This window comes from Paramisgurnus dabryanus, chromosome 1, assembly GCF_030506205.2.
Source record: "Paramisgurnus dabryanus chromosome 1, PD_genome_1.1, whole genome shotgun sequence".
Classification (NCBI taxonomy): Eukaryota; Metazoa; Chordata; class Actinopteri; order Cypriniformes; family Cobitidae; genus Paramisgurnus; species Paramisgurnus dabryanus.
Genome location: NC_133337.1, coordinates 39,002,178 through 39,027,699, shown reverse-complemented (window position 1 = coordinate 39,027,699; position 25,522 = coordinate 39,002,178). Strand labels below are relative to the sequence as shown.

Sequence of the window (25,522 nt, the reverse complement as noted above, 5' to 3'; positions counted from 1 at the left end):
TACTACAATATTAAGCCAATGGTAATTAAGATAATGAGCCATTCATCCTCATTTAGAGTAAATTTACTGCCAGGAAAACCCACTAATTACCAGCATTATTCATCTGGTGTGAGGAGTTAAGATGGCACAAGTGTGAGGTCCATATGGAGGAAATCCAGCGTCTCTACCCTGCAGGATAAACCAATCACTGTAATTACAGACATTATCATCACACAGCAGTTTAAGAAACGAATGAACCAATCGTGTGTGACTGAAAGAAGACTTCCTGTTATATGACGACCATCACCTCATCCATTTGTGTTTGAAAAAGTTGGTTTGGTCAAAAACTATATAGCACTTGCATGTTTAGATGTACAAGTTTACAAAGTCTTATAAAGTTGCATTTATCCTTTAAAAACTGAAAATGTAAACTTCTGCTAGTTATAAATGGTGCTGTAGTATTATTTAAGAAGTGGTAGTTCTTTATATTCATGCATTTGGAGTGCCAAGGTCACAGGTTTGATTCCCAGAGAGCTCACATGCTAATAAAAATCATATTAGCTGAGTTTCCATCATGTTTTTTTTTAAGTTGCCAGCCAGCGCCACCATGCCTTCCAAAAAAAATTCTTCTTTTAGTATATAAACATACATCAAATGAAAGAACAGACCCTCTCCTTTAAACAAAAATAAAATAAAACATTTAATGCTATCTTCATTTGTTTTCTTTTAACACCTCTCAAATATGCGTCGGTTTTTTTAGAAAAACCAAATTTTGACCAAAATCCTGAGATAATTGCATTTTTATAAAGGACTTTTGTTAGAGATCCGATTCAGAGCAATGATCAAAACATACACAGAGTTTTTACTGGTTTTGTATCAGTGGAGGCTTCAGTGTTTTATAAGTTGCGTAATAGCGACACCTAGTGGACAATAGAGGAAATACGGATTGCCGTAAAAACTCGTCATTGGCAGGGAAGTGTTTTCTCTTAATTGACGAGAAAATGGCGGAGAAAGAGTTAAAGATTTGCGCAAAACTTTAGTGTTATTTTCTAAATGTCAACAAATTTGTTTTGCAAAATGACGCCGTTTCCATTAACCAGTTTTATGTAACTAAAACGTAATTTTGTTGTCGCACAATAAGTCATGGCGATGGATGTGTTTGATGTGATACAGTACCGCGCAGATCGACATGCGGATGACATCAAAATACTGTGAGAGCGACTCGAAACATACAGTACAAAGCACTTGACTCCCGTCTTGCGGGTTCTGACTATAGGGGATACAGCTACATCCAAATCTCGCAAGATGTTTGGGTTTAGGGTTAGGTTTGGGGGTAGAAATAGGATAAAAAATAGCGGTTCTTGCTGTAAAGGGTACAGATACTGCCTAAATCCCGTAAATGTTGGGTGTAAGGTGAGGATGAAAACAGCGCTCATCTAGCAAGATTTCACAATATTTTGGCCGTAGCTGTATCCCTTCTAGTCACAACTCCTCATGTGCTTGACGTTTCTTGTGACGTCACAGTTCAACATGAAGTAAAACACTCCTCTTTTGTCTTGTCCTCCAATCAAACATACAGTGTCACATGTGAATTTTATGCACATCAGGTAACTTTTAAATGTTTTGATATATATATATTTTTTGAATTGCCTGGAAAAGCACCTCACCCGAGTGTAAAAACTTTTTGGCGATATATGGGAAATTGACGTATTTTCAGTTCACTATTTCAATTTGCCCAATTTAAAGGGTAATGAAATCGCAGCTATTGCTTAAATTCGACTTACACACTATCCTAACAAAGGTGTTTTAACAAACAGAGTAGCCTGCTGCTCAATTGAAAAGTGCTGAAGGAGATTTTCTACCTCAGCAGTTTTGGTTTAAGATATTCGTGTCCCAGGATCGGATCGGACCGTTCAGTGTTGTCTTATCTCAGATCCGCAGTGCTGGAAGATGTTCTGCCCTCATTCCTTTATCGTAGATTGAAGAAATATCTCTGACATTTATTGAGGCTCTTGTCTGACGTCCGAGGGCTCTTCGTGAGAACTGATGTCCTCCAGAATTCAATTTCCTCTGCCGTGATCCGCTTTTATCTGTGTAATAACTGTTCCCAGGCCTGTGTTAATGAAAGCTGTCAGTAGTGCTGGACACGTGCAGGTGATTGAGGGTGACCAGACGCCGGCCGCTTCATACTGGCTTACCTGTACACACACATAAACACATGCTGATGTTGTGAGGTGTGTGTGTGTGTGCGTGCGTGCGTGCGTGCGTGCGTGCGTGCGTGCGTGCGTGCGTGCATGTGTGTGTGTGATCTATCTAAACGTGGGATAATCCTGGACAGCTGAACAACATCATCACAACTCTGTCTGAAGTCTAAGGGTCAAATGAAAGACAAATGATGTCCATCTGTCCTTCTCCTTCTCATTTGTCCTACAATTTACCTAAAGGACACAAGCATATGGTCAGAATTAAAGCAACTGTGGTTAAAAACATGTTGACAGTAATTGTTTAATAATGAGTATTAGTTTGTATCACACATCAACTGCACCGTTAACCCAGATATTGTCTTTACCTAAACAATGATGTAAAAATCACTTAATATTTAGAGTTTTGGACATATACTTTTAAAATATTATAAGCGTAAAATTCATTAAACTAAAACATTCAAGTAAAATGAACTTAAAATGATCAGAATGTGTAGTGAGGAATACCCATAATTCTTTGTGCCTAAATATTTTGCTTTGTCACAGAAAAAGAACTGATAAGAACTCTTAACTACTTAAATAGATGTTAATAAAATATCATAGATGTTTAAGCTCTTATATTATTGATGTTGTTTTATTGTAAATGAAAATTTTGTTAAGTCACCTTTGATGTGATCAGTGTTTCCATGAACCCAGTTCAGCACATTTTATTGTATTTCTGACAATGTATGCACTGTAACAATTTACTATTATTTATCTTGACAAGAGATAAGTTTCAACAACTTATAAAATGAAGTTGACTTTTTTCAACAATATTTTATAAGTTATACCAACTTATCTCCAGTCAAAATAAATAATAGTAAATTGACCTGACTTGTAAATCTGAGTTGAGTCAACAAAAAATTTAAGGCAGCAAATATTTTTTTACAGTGTGTCAAAAAATGTTTATGTGAAAAATCAAGTTTATTCAATGACTGACTTATTGTTTTTTTTTTTTTTTTTGATGTTGTAATGCAATTTACACTAAAAGTAATGTAATTATAAATTAATTAAAAATTGAAAATGAACCAGTGGACCATGTTAACCAACTGGAGATGTTGGATAAAGCAATTGTTATTACAGATTATTAGAAATTAAATCAACTTAAAATTAAGTTGTAAAAACAAAAATTAAGTGAACTTGTTGAAATACTATTGAAATTAAAAAATGTTAAGTTAAATGTACTCTTGTTTTAGTTCATATTACTTAATTATTTTAGGGCAACAACTTTCCTCAAATTTTTTTAAAGTGAATTCAACTTGTCTGGGTTAGCAAGGTGTTAGATCAAAGGACACAGGAGAAGCGGTCGTGTTTTATTTCATTGTCATGAATGTTCATGTGAGAATGATTACCTCAGATGCCCTTAAAAAAAATGTATAGTCATATTAACATTTCAAGAGTTTCAGTGCAAAACGAGATAACTCCGTTTTTAACATTTTTGTCAGAACATGTTTATTATTATGTTATCATGGTATTATTTTGTTTTATGGTGCTACTTAGCTGTATTTTTGAAGTTATGAAGGTTTAAATCAAAACAAACTAACTGCAGTTGAATTGATATTAATTGGAATGCACAACTAAAAAACAAGATTTCTGAAAAGTTAAAAAAAACTGAGTTATCTCATTTGAAACAAAACTCTTCATTTGTAAATTACACATGAGTAAATGATGACAGTTTTGCTTGAATTATTTTGTATATTTAGTAGAAGTGAAATGTGGTCTGTGATGAACACTACAGTCTGCTGAACGTCTCTTTTCATCGGTTTAAGCTCCTGTGGTGGGTCATTGGCAGGGCAGATCTGGACAGGATTACATGTTATTGAAAAACTAATATGCTCTGAATCAAAGAGCTGATTAAAAGAAAATCTACTATAGAGTTCAGTTTGTTCTGGTTTTACTTCAGTAAGATAAAGTGATTATGACACTGAACAGCAAACAGACTTTCAGTCTTAAAGTTTGAGATAAAGATTGAGATTTTGGGTCATGAACTTATAAATCAACATTTTTTCAGAAGCATTTGTTTTCCCTTTAAATCCACTAACAACCCAATGAGTGGGTGCTACGTCTGATCCAAATATAACCAGTTTATAATATTAGTATAGTTTCAACTCTGTTTGTATTTTTAACTCTAAAACTGACATCATTTATATATAATCATTTGGTTTGTGTTTAAGTTGACATGACTTGTAAATCTGAGTTGATTCAACAAAAACAGAAAAGATGATAACATACACTATATTTGTAAAGTAGTGACATTTTTTATATAACATTGATATAGATTTGTTATTTGATATGTAATAGTCATCTTAATGGTGCAACCACTTTTCTAGGCATATGAACTTCTGATTATGTATTAATGGAAGTGTTGGTTGTGTGGTTGGTGTGTGTGCCTTTATGTCATAAATCATTATTAATGGTGGTCGTGGTCACCCTTTATGTTTGTCAGTGGGTTTTGCAAATATTTCATCAAAGAAAGAGTATTAAAAGTGCTTGACAACTGAGACAACTACAGTTTTTTTCTGTTTCTTGAAAAAGTGTAAATTTTGGACAGATGCTTTTGGAAAGACAGTGACGATATAAACATTCTCTTTCTCTGTCCTTGAAGTTATTATGTGAAAGTTTGCTGGTTTTGCATCGCCACTAAGATTTATCACACCCACCAACACATGTAATGTTTATCACCATTCATTTAAAATCTTTCATTGTAGGGGTATTAATGTAAACACATTTTTTGCATGTTCAGTAAGAGCGGCCACTGTAATGCCATAACCTTCAGGTGTTTTTAAAATAAGACTGTGAGCGTTTATAATCTCTCTTGAGCTTCACACACATTAACGTGTGTGTGTTGTATTTTGCAGGGTCAGATGGTTTTGTGCTGTGATGTGAAGTCTGCAGTGTGTCAATGGCCTGTAAGCTTTCACATGAACACGCTCTGACAGTCTCTCACACCTCACATCTACTCACGGTGACACTGCACTTCACTATTAAACCAGACCTGATTCACTGGATCTGACTACTACTAATAAAAGTTGTGTAAACATGCTGATATACATCAATATCAACACAATCTTTAGCATAATATGCTTTATAAAGCCACAAAAATGGTTCGATGCAAAATGATGTGGCACTCAAGAGTGAGTGGATTCAGTTGATTTTGTGTTGATTTACTGTAAGCCCTATTTGCACTGGATTGGTATTACCTGGTGACCTCTAGTCATAACTGCAAAGGTTGTCTGTGATCTTAATCCTGTGCGACTCGGCCATGTCTGTGATTTGTAAAGTAAAAATCCCCCGCAAATGACCTACCATATTTCATCGAACACTGAAGTCCTGTGATCATTTAAGTCTCGTGAGAATCGGCATCTCTGTTATTTGGCCAGGATTTGTTAGGGTCGTATATAATTTTTAAAGGTTTTTGTTACCTGTGTGCCTTTTTATCTTTTCGTTTTTCTCTGTTTGTGCGACTCTCACACTGCAGTCGAGGAGAGCATACATACATCTCTCCGCTTTGGCTTTCTTGAAGCCACTTGAACGATTTGTTATACATTTCTGCTTTTAAACGTCTATTAAATCTTTCCTCATCCATGTTTCATGATTAGTATTCATCACAATGTGCAAAACTTTAATTAAATGAGATCTCTGTACAGCCGTGACATCGCAGAATTGTTTCTACAATCCACTGACGCTCGCAATTGTGGCAAACCCTTGACATCATATCTGGGAGATAAGTCGGTAAAATCACAGGCTTCACTTATCCCGTGTGAATGCACCACACAAAATTCAGATGTAGAATTCAATGTGAATCTAGATGGATGTTATTCTCATCTTACATGTACTGTGGTAGTTTTCATTAACACATTCCTGATAAATCTGTGTTTTGGTTTAGTTATAATGTTTATGACAGTAAATACTTTTGTTTATGTTCTTTACAGATCTGAAGCTGTGAATCAATGTCGGTGGGAAATCTCAGCGTGCGACGCAGACACAGGAAGTGTGAAACCGGCCTGTCAGGTAAATGAAGGACTGTGTGTTATGAAACTGATAGGATGTGATGTCACATACGCTCAACATCATGTGTCACACTGTCCATTAATATGGCAGCTGCAACCTTTCTCACAACATATTTGACAATGTCCCTCAATGATTTTTACTGTTTCTGTGGACATCCTTCAGTTTTTGTGACATCTTCCATCGTCCTTGATAGACAGCAGTCCGTCATTGTGCAAATCTCTGTCAGGAAGAAAACATCACTAAAGGGCTTTGAATAAAACTTGAGGTTTGTGTAGATGAAACTCCACTACTGTGGTCAAATCAGAATGCATGGCCTTGTCCTATTGTTTCATTTTACAGTGATGTTTAATAAGATTAATTATGTCACCTTATGACTCAAACATCAGTCTCACCTGACAGTTAAATCTCCTGATACCAACCCAAACATCTCTCAAGTCATTAAATCTCAGCTCGGAGTCCGGTCGGCTGCGAGGGGTTCGGCTGATGTCATACATAATGGCGATTTTGATCAGATGTGATTTGGTGGGTTCGTTGAGCTGAGCTGGCGTTTTCTGCTGAGCCGACAGCCCATCGATTATGTGGGAATTAATGTCAGCGATCATTCGGAAACTAAAAGCATGCGTTCAGAAGACAGGCATCGCCTTACACACCAGAACACTTTCCATCAGCCGCTAAATCCTGATCATTTTTCAGCCTGCACGTTTATTTGATCTGTAACTGTGTAAAGCATCCTAATAGATACTGAGAGGAACACAAATGTAATTTAATATAACATAAACATGTCATCAAGAGATGAAACTGAGGAGTGAAATGTTATGATGGAAATCCAGAACAGAATAAGATGTGCTGTAACGTATAACAGAATAACGCAGACATTGTAAAGTGATTGTTCAGAAAGTCTGCTGAATTTAAATGTGAAAAACAATTATAATCTTCTGTCATGTGAAATGCTTCAGAATGATAAATCATATTTAGTGGAAAATAATGTAAGCCAGGATCTATTTTAACATGGTAAATATATGTCATGATATTTACTACTTTATCTTTAGCCTTGTTTATGCTACTGACATAAATGATGCAACATGCATCTCTTTATTACTTCTTTTTCTTTATCAGATTTTAATCCGGTGGATGATGAAACAAGTGAAAAATTCATAGACCTACATGAATGGGGGATGTGAGACGTGTTTATGAAAGACGCTATCATAGAGATTTAAAGCTTTGGCAAAGCTTAGCAATGACCTGAAAGTGCTCTCAATTTAAATTTTTGTGTACTTTATTGGCATGAGAAAAACTGTACATTTGTATTGCCAAAGCATTTGCAGCTGGGTTATGTAAATAGTGCAAATAAAATAAAATAAATAAAAGTATATAGTGCAGAATTAAAAATGAGATTGTAAGTTATAAACACAAAATAAAAACAAGAACATTAAATGAGAACAAGCTCTTATTCTCTGATATTATTTCTTTCCTCGTTGCCACAAACACTTGTTTATGAAAATCTTAATTTAATTTTGATTCAGGATTATGAAGGCAAACAGGCAGCTTGTTTCTTTAGATTAATATGCACTGATGTTTAATAATATCAGAGACGTTTGTTAGGTTGTAAATGCAGTTTAGAGTCGGTGTTGTGTTTAAGCCGAAAGCGTTTAGTTTCTTCATCTGTGTTTTTGTGAAAACATCGGACAGGCTTGCAGCTTAAAATCCATGTTAAAATGTGATCTGCTGTATTTCTGAGGTGTTTTCTTACAGTATAAAAGCTCATGTAAAATGAATGAACAGCCTGTGGGTGTTCAGAAGTGAAGAGGATCTTTACACGGCACCAGCGATGGATGAAGGTCTTCAGAGACACATCTCAGGGTATTTCCAGCGCTGTAGGCCAGAACTACTATTGTTCAGATCGACTCGTATGAAAGAGCTTTGATGTGATCTTTGTTTGTCTATTTTGCACTTTGACTCCATGTAGGACATTACATGAATGATAGTTACCACTGAATCTTTCTATTCAACCATTATCTTCATATGTTATATCTATAAAAAACTATATTTACTATTACTGTAGGTCAGTTTAATTAAAACATGACTACATTTAATTTGTTGGAAAGAAACCTAACTGTTTCTCCTAAACAGTTTAAAGGCACTATTCCTAAACAAAAAGTTTACCCAAAAATCTCTTAAAAATAATTTATGTGCATTTTTCCAATCACTACCCTTTCGTGTTGTTAGTGGCCAAAAAAGGCCACTAAATTAAATGGCTGTAAAAATGTATCAGATGAATACTTTATTTTTTTTTGTTAAATGTTGTTATAATGGAAGTCAATGTGGCAAAAATGGCCACAAACAATAAATGAGGGAGAAATAAAATTAACTCTGATGCTGCACAAAAACAAAAAAATGCATCAAAGCCAATGTTTTTACTAATCTATTACATGCACAAGACTGTGAAAAAGGTAAAAAAAATCCAGTCCACAATCACTTTTTATATTGAAAATCTGTCATTTTGTGTTTTTCCCCAAATCATTGACACCACTTTTAAACTTGGCAATTAAAGAGTTAAAATCATGGATTTTTTTGTAAACATTTGATCAGTATTGAGGTTGATTAACAGATTTATGAAAAAAATAAAAAAATAAATTATCTGATACAGTACATTTTTACAGCAGTTTAATTTAGTGGCCTTTTTTGTGGCCTAATAACACGAAAGGGTAGTATATTTGCCCACGGTATATTGTTGAGGTTAAAATATGTGTAAATATAAGATTTTTCACCAAAAATCATTACATTTGCTGAAACACAGAGAAAGTTATGACCAATTTAAGACTAAAAACAAAACAAAAATGAGGGTTTATGTCTAAAATTTGCCATGCAGGGTGCAAAAGTCTTATGAGCTTAATCCATTTTCTTCTCTATTTGATTATTTTATTCTTTTCAATTTAATTATTTTGTTAATTATGTTTAAAAAAAATGTAGCTACCACACATATATTTATGATTTGTTGAAATTAAATAAATCTGTTATTTCAGTTAAAGGATTATTACACTTTTATAAAAAAAAATCTTGATAATTTACAACCAAGATGTTTATGTCTTTCTTTGTTCAGAAGAAATTAAATTTTTTGAGGAAAACATTTCAGGATTTTTCTCCATATAGTGGACTTTAGTGGACCTCAACTAAAAAAATCTATAGGCTACTTTTAAAACACAACTTATCATCTTGCACTAGCCGCGTGATGACCTTACATACGTAATCACGCCAATAGATAATGCATTACATATGTGAAATACACATTTGCAGACCCTTTTAAATTAGTAATATTGAACATACACCAACGTCAGAACACTTCTCTTTCTCCACACTTGTAAACACTAGAGCGGTAGTTTCGCATACGTTATTCGTGACCTTTTAACGTGATTGCGTAATACGTAAGGTCACATTGGCGCATCACATGGCTAGTTCAAGACCAGGGGGCTCATTTATAAAATGCCGCGTAAAAACCATCCTACATTTGATCTAACGATCATTTAACAAAAATGCGTACGTGTGATTCATAAACCGAACGTACGCGCAGAAAACGCGCGTACCCCTTTCAAATCCATAAATCACAAATTAACTTGAACTTGTGCGTGCAGCCGAGCAGTTTCAGATCTCCGCCTTTAAACGATGCGTAATTAATGTCAGACATATAAAAGAGCGCTTGTCAATGTTTAAACCCAATTTCAAACAGCAAGAATGGGTTATATTTCCAAAAACCTGCAGCAATCAGACAAGCAAAAGTGCGTACGTCTGCTCAGACCCTGACGTGGCGCTAAGCACTTTTCCACGTCAAAGACAGTTTTTATAAATATGGGCTTTGCCGTGGATTTTTGCCTACGCACACTTTGCGATCAAATCTGTGCGTACGCATGCTTTATAAATGAGGCCCCATAAGTTGTGGTTTAAAAGTACATTTTTTTTATTTTATTTGGTAAAAATGATGATGGTTTCTCTAGATAAGACTCTTATGCCTTGTTTGGGGTCGTTTGAAGCTTTTTGAAGCTGTGTTGAAACTGTAAACTGTTAAGGTCCACTAAAGTTCACTATATGGAGAAAAATCCTGAAATCCTTAAAAACGTAATTTCTTCTCAATTGAACAAAGAAAGACATCAACAACTTGTATAACGGGTAAATTATCAGGATTTTTTTTAAATAAAAGTGGAGTAATCCTTTAACCACTGCATGTGGTCAACAGACTTGAAACTACTTGATAGGTTTATGTTTACTAAAAAAATTATGCACATCTGAACGTTTCTCAGCCAATCAGTAGCTCATAACCATTAAGCATGCAACAGCCCCGGTATAAGAAAAGGAAAACGTATCTTAAGGCAAAAAGTTAAATTCTCCTTTATCTGTAAGTCGCTTTAGATATAAGTGTCTGCTAAATGATGAAATGTAAGAGGACTTTCTGAGCATTTCTCTTTGTGTTAGTTTGAGTTTTGTGTGTAGACGTGTTTGACAGCTCAGCTATTTTAAGTTTGACTACACTATCAGATCTTCTGTCAGTCCTTTTAAACAGAGATGAAACATAAACTGATGTGCTTGCCGTCTGTCTCATTGCTCTCTCATCAGGGGGAATAAAGATTTTTCCTCCTCTCTCCTGATATTGGATCCGTCAGATGAGAGGTTATTCATTTCAGAGCTGAAGGAGATGTTATGATGACCCCAGCTGATGACAGTAAAATCTCCTCTCAGATTCAGTCATATTGACTGGGTGTCAGTAGGTGGTGCGGATGACTCGATCGAGCTGAAGACTTTATAAAGGATTTCTGTTTAACTCTGCAGCTATCGATGAACTGAGCATCTTGTCGTCATGGAGACCTTCATTTTCATAGTGATGCTGAATACACTGTAAGTGTGTGTATCTGCAATTGTACACTACCACATAGATACTAACAAAAGACACAAATTTCATTTGTTTTAAGCATTGTTAAACTTATATGTTTTATTTTATAACAGACTTTCTGGCAGTGCAGGACCTGATCAATTGCTAAGATTATATTTACCTTTTGTTACATTTATGCATTTATACATTAATACACTTTTATCCAAAGTGACTTGCAAAGACGACTCTGGGCCAGATCTGTAATGGATTCGCGCTGGAGTTGTCTGCTGTCTGGGATACATTGTAAATATACTTTATATCAGTACTTGTGTTTCATGGTTTTAACAATGCACTACCAATTGAGCGATTTGTAAAATCTCAAATAACTGTACACAGTTACGAACACTAATACATCCATATTTATTCTGTGAAAATACAAAATAAGATCATGTACATTTTATTTACAGCCTTTTGTACAATATAATATATTGCATTTATATCTGCATTACTATTTATATAGTGACATGGAAGTACTTACAGTAACACACATCATTCATCATTTTATAACACCTGTTCCACACAAAATGGTTTACTTTTCAAAGCTTAAGACTCGTTTAAATAACATTTATTTTTGTTACATTGTCCACCTTAAAAAATGAATTGCTCACATTATCAAAAAATCAAACACCTTAAGCTCAGGTTTCACTTTTCAGTCATTCAGCTATTAAACGTTGAAATCTCATAGTGCCACTTCTCGCTGGAGTGGGTCTGTGCAGGTCCTCCCTCGAGTCCAGCTCTGCCCGGCACGACTGATCTAAGATCAGCTCTATTAAGGCTTATGTGAAGCAATATAATGCACATGTATTATCTGAGCTTTTTATATGAAACACTGGAATGACTGAAGAAGCGAAGACCAAAGCTTGAGGTTTAAACACAATCTGACAGAAGATAATAAAGCTTCATTAGATGAAAATAATGTACACTTCTAAAATACTGCAAATTAAATATAACATTATACAAGACTTGGAATGTTTTTCAATTGCACTTTACAAGCTGTGTGGAAACTATTAAAACTTCAGTATGATATCCGAGCAGGTGTTTGTCTTTTAGTCACTTTCATTCACGTACAAGCGAATGCAGGAACGAAAGCACATGCGATGAAGTTTTACTTAATGGCAATTACTGTAGTAAAACCAGCTGTACCAGTTTAAATCAGAGTGCACCAGTGAATAAAGGCTGAAGTTCAAATTAAATCATAATACTTAAGTCCTTTTCGAGGCACTTACTATGAAGTTACAGTGACAACATATCCATGAGCAGACCTTACAGTATGATCACATACAGACATACAGTAAGTTGACACACATTTGTAAAGCACTTTCTGTACAATCAGTCACGAGCGATTATTTTAATCCTATACAGTATAGTATAAAGATTCTGTTGGTTTGCTGAATGTTACCATTTGTTACCATATCTTAGAAAAAGTATGATCCATCTCAGCAGTCAACATTAAAGTAAAAAGCAAATACACAAATATTAAATCAAACATATAAAACAGCATTTTATTGCTATGATGTATAAATCATTGGTATGAGAACAGAAATAAGCTGCCATTGGATCCAGCTAATACTGAAGCTTTTGTTTTATTTGATGTGTCCAGCATTTGGTTTGGCTTTGGGCACCCAGGTTGGGTTTTGGTGGACCGAGGGAGGACCTGCGCCCACTCGACGCGATATGTGGCATGCATTACGTTTACTTATGGTCTTTGGTATATGATTTAAATAATGATGCCACTAATGATGACAACTTTAGTATGTAAGATAACTGGTTACTGCTGTTATCTATAGCAGGTGTAGTACATTCTAATCGTCTCTATATCTAAATCTCACTTTATATCTTCATCAGTGTAAATACACCAATGCAAAATTGTCCTGAAGTAGAGATCCACTGTACCATACTGTTGAAATATAAATAATATCAGGTGAATTAGTTGATGAATAGTAGCCAAGACCAGTCCAGATATCAACTCAGGTCTCTTCTTCCACTTCTCTGATTGGTTGGATGATGTTGCTGGTTGTTTTGTACTGATTCACCTGATTGGCTGAATGTGTATTGCTGTGTTTGTTTTGTGTGGTCCTGAAGCTGTTCTCAGATTCATCTGTGTACCAGTTTTTCTCTGTGAAATAATTGCATTTATTTATAACTGAAACATACTCCATGCAAAACCACAAACATTTCAATTTGTGCGTGATTGGTTTATGAAATGCATGTGAGCACCAGTAAGCGCTGTACAAATGCTTTTATCTGTTTATACTGTAGCAAGCTATCTGAATGATTTGTGTTTTAATAGAGGTAATCTGAGAGTAAATCTGTTGCTGTATTTTAGTACTAATGTTTGTTACCACAGGTGAAAAAAGTGCACTAAAGTACACTTTAAGTATGCCTAGTAAATGTCCTATTTTTACACACTATAATATACAAAAATACATACACACTATTTATTTTAATACACTTAACATAAAGTATACTCCGATAGCAATAGACTCCGCGGTGGATCGGCACGGGTTCGCTCCAAAGTTGGTAGCTCTGACTTTTTAGTACATTCATGTACACTTTTATTTTTAAATTGGACCACAACAGTGACACTCAAATATACAAGACTTTGCACCTACTTTTGTACACCTAAAATACATCTAGAAAAAACTTACACTGTCAAATAAGTGAAGTATACAAGTCAATTTCCACCACATAACAAAAAAATCTAGTGCTGGGCAAAGATTAATCGCGATTAATCGCATACAAAATAAAAGTGTTTTTTTGCATAATTTATGAGTGTGTGCTGTGTGTAATTATTATGTATATATAAATATACACACACATTCATGTATGTATTTAAGAAATATTTACATGTTTATATATATTTATTTTTATTTTTATATATTTCTATATGATTTATAAATTTAATATATATATATATATAAATAAAAAAATTCTGAAATAACGTGTGCGTGTGCGTGTGTGTGTGTGTGTGGTTAAATATACATAATAATTATACACAGTACACACACATATATTATGCAAAAAAATCACTTTTATTTTGTATGCCATTAATCGCAATTAATCTTTGCCCAGCACCAAAAAAATCATGCTCGGCTAAATAATAGTTATGAGATATAAAGTTGAAATTATCTCATAATTTTTACATTTTATCTCACAATTATTATTTAACAGAGCAAGTTATTTTTTCTTGTGTGGCGGAAATGGGCTTCCATATTGAAAGACATAAAAATTTGCTTCAATATTTGAATAAAAGCATAACCTGTGAACGCAACAGGTTTAAAAAGTTTCAATTAAATAATTTTTCAACAAAATGTTATATTTCACACATATTTTACAAACTTTTATATTTTGTCCAGGAAAAATATATTTTTTGCCGTATGTGTTTGAAATGTATTTGTTGCCCCCGAAATACATTTTGAAATATCTGTTAAAGATGGGGTGCATGAAAGCCAATGTTGACATTTGAAATCACCTAAACAAACACTCCCCTACCCCACGCCCCTTACTGCTGATTGGCTACAAGTGTGTTTTGGAAGTCGGCCTGACTCCCTTTTCCAAAGTGTTTTTCAAAAATCATGCACCCCACCATTAATATATAAAGGTTAAAACTAAATATATTTTCAAATTCAAAAATATTTTTAAGCTTTACTTTTTACAAAATGTATTTAACATAAATTTTAAAAACATTTTACACTTTTTTACCATATGGGTAGAATATACAATATTATATTGTAGGACTTCTGGATCTTGTACATACATTTGTGTATGCAGAACTCTGTGTGTACAGTAAATATGTTGTTGTTGTATGTTTGAGATTATAACAGATGGCTCATTGTTGGTTCTGTGGTGAAAAATGATTTCATCATTGGATTCATGCTGATATTCTTGACAATCAATCAAAACCATGCAAACTACATAGGATGTGCACTACAGACTACATCTCTATGATAAAAGCATTCTCAGGTTGTTATTTGATATCAAGACAACTACTTTACTAATGAAAAAACCCAGAATCTAAAGAAATAACTGAGAAATGCATGCAGACATCATGTCCAGAAAAGCAGCCAGTACTGACAAAAGCTACTTTGCTTTCGGTTGAAAAGCAAAGAATTGACACTGGCAGGACGGTTTCGAGCGCACGTTTCGATTCATAACCATCTGAAATATGAGAGTGATGGTTGGAGTAATGGCATGCACACAGTTTCATACCTGAAGCGCTTCGATTCGTCCTGGTCGCACTTTAAAGAAAGAGGTACAGTAAATGTTGTGAGTCCAAAACATATCCTGAATCATTGAAGAAACTTCATCTTTTCATATCATACTGTACATGTATGCAGGATAATCCCGCAGGATAAAAGTCTTTGAAATGATACATGTATAAATGACTAAAGTTGTATGTTTGGGTGTAGGGCTCTTTTAAAATCATACTGCATCCGCACTGACCTCATTCAGATTAATATTTAATAGTAAAACATTAAAAGGCAAACATCACATAATAGTTACAGAAAAAAATATTTTATTATGTTCATCGTAAGATAGCATACACTAGTTGATATAAGAAAACCCTTTTACACTTGATATTAAGAGAATCAAAACTTTGGTGTGAGCATTTGACTACAGCTATGAACATGAACAAGTTTTTCTCTTACAAATGCTTATCAAATAACTTGATTCTGGAAGAATCACAACACATACTTTAGTATTACATTGTACCACCCTAAACAAAATGAGTTAAACAGCCTTAGAAATATTGGTTTTAACTGGAAGAGATTATACAAAATGTCAGTATTATCTGCTAACAGCACAGAAACATCTCCAGATTTACTTAAAAACTGCTTCAGATAAACGCGTCACATTTATCTCTAATAGCAGCCGTATTAAACAGGAATACAAGAATCCTGGGAACGCAACAATTCAATAAGATCTGCCCAACAATGAGTTATCCGTCAGTATGTTTGCATGGAAACAATGTTCTGCTTTAAGGCTCATTTCAATTTGGTTAAAAAAAATTTACCCTTCACTCATTTCGACAAAAACCTGCTCACAAGTGAATGTTTTAAAGTGTATTTTACCAAGGGGCAAATGTCTAACGCTTCGAAAGATGAAGGGTAACTCACGAGACATAAATGTACGGTGGGTTTTCTGCGTAGACTGAAATCATTCTGCTTTTCTGTCATTTCAAGAAGGCAGTGAATTCAAATTAGGACATTTGAAAGAATACAGACATGATATTTGTAGAGCCCAAAAGTCTGAGACCATAAAAAATGCTAATTTTTTATATAAATCATAACAATCAGCCTTCGAGTTACATTAAAATGGGGTTAGATCTAAATGTAAGAGACTAAAACAATGTTAGAAGAATGAGACAAAGTGAATACATTTAATAAAAATGGTGTATTTACAAGATTCACATTGAAACTAAAACAACACATTTAAACTTATACTGGAAAAAGCACTAGCGTATTAAAAGTCCAAATGTAGATTGTTCACCTGTCTATATACAATGCAAAGAATTGATCATCCAAAATCCATAAAACTTCTCTGGGACAGCAAATCCACTAACACAAGGCTGCTAAAACATTTATTTATGCTCTATCTTTAATGTATTTATTTGAAACTCCCCCTGGCTCTGTTCCTGTCTATTATTTGTTGTTTTTGTATTAATGACTTTATTTGTGTGTGTTTGTAATGTTTGTATTGCAAATATTTAATAAAAAAACACGAGTTCTCGAGTATTCAGGTATGATCACGCGATAAAGTCATGGCTCCGCCCTGCAGAGCTGTCCGGCATCCGTCAAAAATCGAAGCTCTGCGTATTTGTGCCGGAGGACTGCGGATAGCCGGAGCTGTGATGGATTCGGAGCGCAGTCAGTGGAAATACACACATTGACTTGAATGGAAACCGATTGACTCCGCCGCCGTTCCGCAGCGGATCCGCAGTCGGTGGAAATCGCCCGTTAGTGTTAGGACTGAGGAGAGGCGTCACGGCTGACTTAAAACTCTCCTCAAGATCCTGGAGGTGGCCTACAATTTGCAAAGAAATCTGGACTTTCGTGAAGAACTGCAGGTTGTGTGGCGACGAGAAGGATGTCGTCATCAACCCCAAACCATGTTTTCAGTATAGCACCATGCGGTTAGCTTAGCATAGATCTGCTGGAGTGAGGAGTTTTGTTTGTGGCCTTTAGATTTCACTTCTTTGGATTGTATATGAACTGGTGGACACCTTTGTACCTTTAACATACTAGCATGTTTTCAATCGTTTTAGGGTATGTTACATTTAGAGTCACCATATGTGCCATTTTTCCCGGACACGTCCTGGACAGGATTTCGCGTGCGAGCTGCGACACATTGGTTGACCGCATACATCATCGAGGTTTTTTATTTCAGGTTCTTTTTAAAAAAAAGCAATGTTACATTTCAAGGTAAGAATGAAATGATTTTATGTCTTAAGCGAAATAAATTGTAATGTAATAATGTTTTTAACTGAAATGTGAGAACCTCGATGATGTATGCAGTGGACAAATACGACTTCCGGAAGATGTACCAGAAATCCGGCCAGGATGTATCCGGGAAAAATGGCACGTATGGTCATCCTAGGTATTTTGTATTCCATGCTTTTAATGTTGTTTTTGGTTCAGTATGATTCTTGTAAATACACTAACTCTTATTTAATTTATTTTAATCTCTCACAATTAAATTTGACCTGATTTTAATTTCTAACTCGATAAGGCTGATTGTTACAATACCTTAAATAAAGTTTTAGGATTTTGTGTAATTTTTATATTTAAGAACACATTTAGAAAATTGCTTTAATAATTTTGTTAAATTTATTAAATTTGAAATATGCGTTCATTTTCATATCTTTAATATTTGGTGAATTGTTCATTTTTTTCGGTTGAATATTTTTATTCATCTGTAAATCACAGTGTTGTGAATATTATTAGCAGAAAAATGAAAGTTACTCTCTTGAAATGTTTTTGTGTATATACAGTTTTAATTGACAGTTTATAATAAATATATATTTAATAGAAAATACTGGTGTAGAAATACTAATGGTCTCAGTCTGTTGGACTCGTGTACTGTATATTGGTAATGTAAACATGGTGTGGTCAGAAATCTTAGGATGTAAGAGCACAAAGGCAATACGTTTCTAAACCACACAAGTGTTGGTCAGGTCAGATGTTATGATACTGTGGAATTAAAGTGCAGATTAAGTGCAAAATAATAACAAATGAATTAACCAGACACAGTGTTACCCGTGTAAGACATGCTCATCATCAACAATAAGAAGTTTGTCATGTAAACGGTGGCTTACGATTAACGCAGATCCAAGTCCGGATAGCGTTTATGTTAACAAATGCAAGGGTCACAATCTGATCTGTGACGTTTTGTCACCATACACACACACACGGCCGCCCATGACACGCAGACACAGCTCAAACGCACAGATTCTTACACAGGAACATACTTCTGTTTGTCTCGACTGCGGCTGCGACCCGGCCGGATGGAGGTGGGGATGGAGTGAGCAGACGGACTCTTTTTGCTCGGGCAGTGGCTGGAGTGAGTGGACAGATTGCTGCGGGTCTGACCGGCGTTATGGTCAAACTGCATCAGACAGAAGATCAGATCTGTAGACACCAACTCAAAGTCGTACGGAGGATTTGTGATCACATATCTGTAAAAGTGAAGACAACAAACATTCACACGTGCTATAGAGAAAGCTACCAGGGTTTCTCTCACAAACTTAATGGCTAAAGTTTTAAAAAATTTTAAAAAGTTTAGTTTAGACCATGGGTTTGTATATACGTCAAATTTTAAATGATGTTTCATGAGAACAATGATATTAGTTATAAACTGAAGATTTCATGTGCAGCTCACCGTTTGGTACACTGGGTGGGGTTGCCCAAATGTGCGTCTCTTAAGCGATATATCCCAAAACACAACATGTTGTATGTTTTTAAAGCTTTACAGAACAAGTCTCCATAACATCCACCATCCTGAAAAACAAAAATGAGCATATACAGTACAAAAGATATTTAATATAACATCAAAAACTGTCTGTCAAGTTTTCATGCAAGAGTTAAAAATAATTCAGCCTTTATGTCTCTAGTACAGAGGTGCCCAAACTGCAAAAATTGACTTTCTTACTTTTTTGTCTTGTTTTCTGTAAAAATATCAAAAAATTCTTAAATTAGAAGTATTTTCTTATTGAGCAAAATGACCTAGGAAAATAAGTCTAGTTTTTTTTTTTTTACAAAAAATAAGTTTACTTTTTTCATAAACACTTAATTCAATAAAAATTTTCTTATTCCATTGGCTTAAATTTTATATTTTTGTCTTGTTTTCAGTAAAAATATAAAAAAAAACTTAAATTAAGATGCTTTTTCTTGATGAGCAAAACGACCCAAGAAAATAAGTCTAGTTTTTAGATATCAAATTTAAGTGATTTTGTGCATAAAACAAGCAAAAAAAATCTGCCAATGGGGTAAGCAAAATAATGTTGAACATTTTTCTTAAACACTAAATTCAAGAAAAATTCAAGAAAAATTTGCTTACCCCATTGGCCGATTTTTTTGCTTGTTTTATGCACAAAATCACTTAAATTGTATTTTTTGGTCTAAAACTTATTTAAGTCGTTTTGCTCATCAAGAAAAAGCATCTTAATTTAAGAATTTTTTGATTTTTTTTACTGAAAACAAGAAAAAATTACTAAGAATGTTTTTTCTTGAAAATATTTTTTTGCAGTGTAGACTTACTTTCCTAGGTCATTTTGCTCATAATTTGTAGATATTTTTACTGAAAACAAGACAAAAATACTAAGTAAGAAAGTCATTTTTTACAGTGCCATAGGGCCATAGTTTGCTCACAATAGCCTTTAATTTGGCCTGTCATGCCACTTGAGATAAGTAAGAGGCATGAAAGTCATTCACGCAGATGTTCATATTTCTAATTAAACATTTTCTAAAATGTAACTTTTTTTGTTGTATTTGTACATTACAAAAATGTAAATTAAAATTAAATGCAAGGAATTAAAGTGAATAATTTTTTATGTACATACTTGAAGGTGTATAGCATGCATCATGAAACTCAACAAACTCAGGTACTATAGGGCTAATAATGGAGAGGTCGAGGCAGTGGCAGACTAAAGGAAATTTAAAAATTATAAATGAGGAGAATCATGACAATTTTAATATAACACAGCAACATTTACTTTTGGCCCACGGCCCTCAGTCAGGTTTGATTTTTGGCCCTTAGTAGGAAAAAGTTTGGGCACCCCTGCTCTACACTGCAAAAAATGACTTTCTAACTTAGTTTTTTTTTCATGTTTTCAGTAAAAATATCTAAAATTTCTTAAATCAAGATGTATTTTCTTGATTAGCAAAATGACCTAAGAAAATAAGTCTACTTTTTAAACAAAAAATATACAATTTAAGTGAATTTGTGCTTAAAACAAGCAAAAATATCTGCCAATGGGGTGAGAATATTTTCTTTTGAATTAAGTGAAAAAATTAATCTTATTTCAAGATTTTTTTTCTCACCCCATTGGCAGATATTTTTGCTTTTTTTAGCACAAATTCACTTAAATTGTTTATTTTTTGTCTTAGACAAAAATACTAAATTAGAAAGTCATTTTTTTGCAGTGTAGTGCCTGTATGGCTTCAAGTCAATTCATTTGTGTTGAATCTCACCCCGAGATCTGCGAAGGGTCCATCATAAAGTGCCAGCTGGGCGACCCGGCAGCGGTCTCTATTGGCCAGTGTTTGTGGTGTGCTGTAACCTCCCCGCAGGGCATTCTCCTCCGCCAACAAACCTTCCAGCTCCGGCGTGGCACCTCCAGTAACCAGCGTCCGGATCAGGGTCAGAATGTTATCATTAAAGTACGTCTGAGTGATAGACAGATAGAGAGTTAAAGATGTAGGATTCAGTCCTGAGGTCAGTGTGCTTTCATTGAGAGTGATGAAGTCTTACAGCGCTCATTAATGAGTCCAGAACACTGACAGCAAACGCCGTCCCACAGGCAAAGGGCTGTGTGAGATACAGTTCTGTGTCAGGATCGTCATCATCGTCCTGATCCAGAAACTGAACATTTGAGTCGTTCACTAAAAACACAAAGACACTTCATGAGTATTGTGTTTGTGAGGATTACCAGAAGTAAAAATACACAGAAAATGACACACGGTCCAAAATTAATGTTTGTTAAGCTCATATAGGTACAGTATATGATGCCATATCTAAATATCATGAGGACTATATTTTTCTCAAAAAATAAATGTTACTGTTCACTCACATTGGCAGGTGTGGCAAAAACTAATTTTGGACCCTGGTCAACATGTTTGTCTAATGCTGCAGTCACACCAGACCAGAAACACAATCTTCGTTTTTGCACAAATTGAAATAGCGTTTTGAAAATGCGCCCAATGGAAACACAGCATTTTTGCATTAACTCGCATATATTGCAAAAAAGTTTTTACGCTGGGATGACGTGGTTTTTCAGACAATTGGAAAAAAGAATATATTGCAAAACTTTATTTCTCGAATTTACAGGTCACCTGACGTGTGTTTCGACTTCATTTGTTGTCACAAGAACTGACAAGCACGTGACATCAAAATACAGCGAGATTGATTTGGGAGTCGACTGCTCTGTATGCTTTCGAGTCGTATTTTTATGTCATCTACTGTACATGTCAGTCTGCGCAGTACTGTATGAAGTCGAACACACCCGTCACCATGGTTTATGGAATTACTTATCGCGAGACAACAAAATTACATTTTAGTCACATGACATTGGTTTATGGAAACGCTGTCATTTCGCAATAGTTTTTTGTCGACATTTAAAAATACAGCAAAAAATTTGTGCAAATCATTAATGGAAATGTAGCTAGTATCTCCTGCAGAAAAAAAATCACATTTCGCTGTTCAAAAGTTTAAGTTTGGTGAACTCTGACCTGTACATTTTTATCATGCGAGGACGTGTGACCAGTAGGAGATGGACACGACACATTGCATATGCACAGCAAAAAATGATTTTCAAGAAAAATGTTTTTAGTATTTTTGTCTTGTTTTCAGTAAAAATATCTAAAAAAAATTCTTGATGAGCAAAACGACCCAAGACAATAAGTCTAGTTTTAGACCAAAAATATCAAATTTAAGTGATTTTTTGCACAAAACAAGCAAAAGTCTGCCAATGGGGTAAGCAAAAAAATCTTGAACATTTTTCTTAAACGCTAAATTCAAGAAAAATTCAAGAAAAAAATTCTTACCCCATTCACTTTTTTTGCATGTTTTATGCACAAAATCACTTAAATTTGATATTTTTGGTCTAAAAGAAAACTCTTTTTTGCTCATCAAGAAAAAGCATTTTAATTTAAGAATTTTAAGATATTTTTACTGAAAACAAGACAAAAATACTAAGAATTTTTTTCTTGAAAATCAATTTTTGCAGTGTGTAACCTTTCCATTAAATACAAGATGGAGGAATCATTAATAGTGCAATCCCATCTTGTTCAACACTGCTTTGAAAGATTATAAAAATAGATAAAAAAAGAAGCTGCCTGGATGACCGCATTGCTGCATACTGGAATTAATGGTACATTTTAACATTACAAACTAATTTGAAAAATAATCAAAGTTTAATGACATAAAGCATATTTGGTGTGCTATCCACATCCCTTTTTACCCAAACCCAAAATGCATAAATCTTTTTTTTTTTTAGAAAGACCCGAATGCTGCACCATTTATTTTCATTTGTTATCTAAGTAATCACTGACAGTGTGCATTCAAAATTGATTGACAGGTCTGTCTCAATGAAAATTAACCTACCATCAGCCACACAATGTCGCAAGGGCTCTTGGCAAACAGAGGGAGGAAAACAACTCGATGCACACACGTGAAATAGTTTGAGTCTTCTCGGGTCAGTTCAGAAAAAACACATTTATTTTAAATTACCCGAGACCTGATGGCGCTAATATTATACCCGGCTCATGCCCGAGGCACACGTGAAACTTTTAGACCCGACCCCGCTTAGGTCAGACCAGGTTTTCGGATCTAAGTGAACCCGTGAAGACCTCTAGTGCGATGTCATATCCGGTTTCTTAGGGGTCTGCGAAGGACGTTTGTTTGTTGAATGTCTAGTGTGACAGCGGCATAAGAGCGACAATTCATTTAAATTTGAGTGAAACAGAAATTTTTTTGATGCATCAGTGTGCATCACGACACTAAAGCACATGAGAATTCACAGCAAACTGAGAACACAGAGCCGTGCATGTCAACACGATCCAAAACCTCAAAATGAACTCGAGCAAACGACAGACGAGTTGAAACATCGAGTCAAAGGAAGAAAGTGTCATTGAAGTGAAACACAGAAGACAGTGACACAGTGACGGTTCTGTCCGGTTCTGTCAGTCAGCGGTTCTTACCCAGCTCTGTTATCATTGGGATGTTGGTTCCACTGCTCTTGTCCTGGCTTAGAGAAACCAGGGGCAGCAACTTGTCTGTTTTAGCTATCAGCATAAAACAACCCATTACTATAGAGCAACTACTACCTAACACAACCAGTCACTACTAAGTTTTATTTGCTCAACAACTGGTTGCCAAAATATTCAGGTAACCAGAGTTATTCAGCATCCAAAACAACCAGTTAACCAAAATTGGTCTGTCACAGCATGAAAGTATTTCTCCTCTAATCAGTAAATGTGACATCATTCCCGTGTTGTGGATCATCTCACCGAGTTCTGTGATGATGGGAATGTTTGCTCCTGTGGTTATTGACGTCTGTCGCACCAGTCCATGTACTGGACTGTTCTCCGGAGATGAGCGATCCATCCCAGGAGGAGTAAAACCTGCAGCCCAGACACACAGGACATCATAAACAGATCAATAAAAACTAGACACCATTTATTTTTAATCCACTGGTAATAAAGCTCAATCGTACCTTCAAGCAATCCATACCATCATAACAACATAAAGTGAAGTTTATAGAGCGGTGCATACTGAAAACATTGCATACACCTGCGCAGTCGCTCTGATTTGTGTTCTTACCTTGAGAGTTTGCCTGCAGCAGACCGATGCTGTCATCAAACTGCATGGACTTGATGTTGAGAGATGCCAGAATGCATTCTTTATCCTGCAGAGAAGCGTCGTCGATATTGTTCTGATTGGCTGACAGAATGACGCACATGTCACACAGGTTGATGTTGACTGCTCTCAGATCAGCACGGCTCAGTGGAGTTCCCTTAACAACACACACACACAACAACAATTAAATAAACACACAATGGGCCCTATCACACACTATGTGCAATGCGACGCAAGTGTTTTTTGCTAGTTTCAACCCAACGCAGTTCTCATTTTCACGTCCAGCGCCATGTTGTTTAAATAGCAAATGCATTTGCACCCATTTGTGCGCCCATGGGCGTGTTGGTCTCAAAACGAGGTGTTTAGGTGCATTGTTGGCACGTTGCTATTTTGAGGCAACTGAAATAGACTACGCTATTGACAAACTTATACCTGCTTTAAAGTCTTTGGCACAAACATTTTTTGTTGTTTAAAGTAATATGCGCCTATAAATAGGAATACAACATGCTTATACCTTGTACACACACATGGCACATAGCAGCACAAAAACATTTTTAAACATGAAAAATAAAAGGATTAAAGTGTAAAAGATTATCATTGAGTCGTTTGGACATAAATAAGGACAGATTAGAAAGCGTGAAGACCTGCTTCACCTGTAGCCTGGTAAGATGATTTTTTTTTTGCCTTTAAAAAGTGCAACTATTGCATTTATTTTGAAATGTTTTTAAATGCTACCCCAAACATTTATTGTATATGAGGACTTTGTACATGTGGATATGGTGAGATAAGAAAAAAAATTATTCGCTGCCCCGGTGTGAAACATTTCTCCACAAGCTTGTAATTTTTTTAATCTCCTGTTTGTTACAAATAAAGTATTTTTACTTATGCTAACCTTTTTTGCATATTTGTAAATTATTCTTATAAAACCATTTTTGAGATTATAGCGATAATGCATCATACTTTATCAGCTTATTTTACTTTATACTCCATGACTGAAATAATGACTTTTAAAGAGAACCAAAGCTTTAATTACAAAAATAACCATTTCAATTAATAAAACAATGCATTTTGCATTTAACATCAATAGGGAATCAGCATGGCACAAACACAACTGGCTTTGAGATGAGACTCTCATTGGTTTATTGCCCGTTATGCCCAAAACACACCCATTACTCATTATGAGAATAGGAACATCCCTTTTAGACTGTGTGCCAGGTGCACAAACCATTTTTCCTGTTGTGAAACTAGCAAAAGTGGATTCTGACACTAAGTGCACTTGCGCCATGCGCTTTAGACCATG

The 25,522-nt window shown here is 35.0% G+C and overlaps 1 protein-coding gene across 9 annotated transcripts in view; it reads right to left on the bottom strand.

The window, feature by feature from the left end:
* Window positions 1-11,494: 11,494 nt before the first annotated feature.
* Window positions 11,495-25,522, bottom strand: part of LOC135757588 (calcium-activated potassium channel subunit alpha-1a-like) — a 77,477-nt gene continuing 63,449 nt past the window's right edge. For 8 of the 9 annotated variants that reach the window (XM_065272179.2, XM_065272180.2, XM_065272184.2 and 5 more), the window contains 9 exons: window positions 24,187-24,379; window positions 23,874-23,987; window positions 23,565-23,648; window positions 21,118-21,248; window positions 20,838-21,032; window positions 19,027-19,145; window positions 18,617-18,823; window positions 15,358-15,386; window positions 11,495-13,264 (listed from right to left, as the gene is read on the bottom strand). In XM_065272179.2, the coding sequence (XP_065128251.2) occupies window positions 13,116-13,264; window positions 15,358-15,386; window positions 18,617-18,823; window positions 19,027-19,145; window positions 20,838-21,032; window positions 21,118-21,248; window positions 23,565-23,648; window positions 23,874-23,987; window positions 24,187-24,379 (1,221 nt within the window). In that variant the 3' untranslated portion in view covers window positions 11,495-13,115. The remainder of the gene's footprint in view (window positions 13,265-15,357; window positions 15,387-18,616; window positions 18,824-19,026; window positions 19,146-20,837; window positions 21,033-21,117; window positions 21,249-23,564; window positions 23,649-23,873; window positions 23,988-24,186; window positions 24,380-25,522) is intronic. The other variant, XM_065272181.2, reaches the window with a different exon arrangement.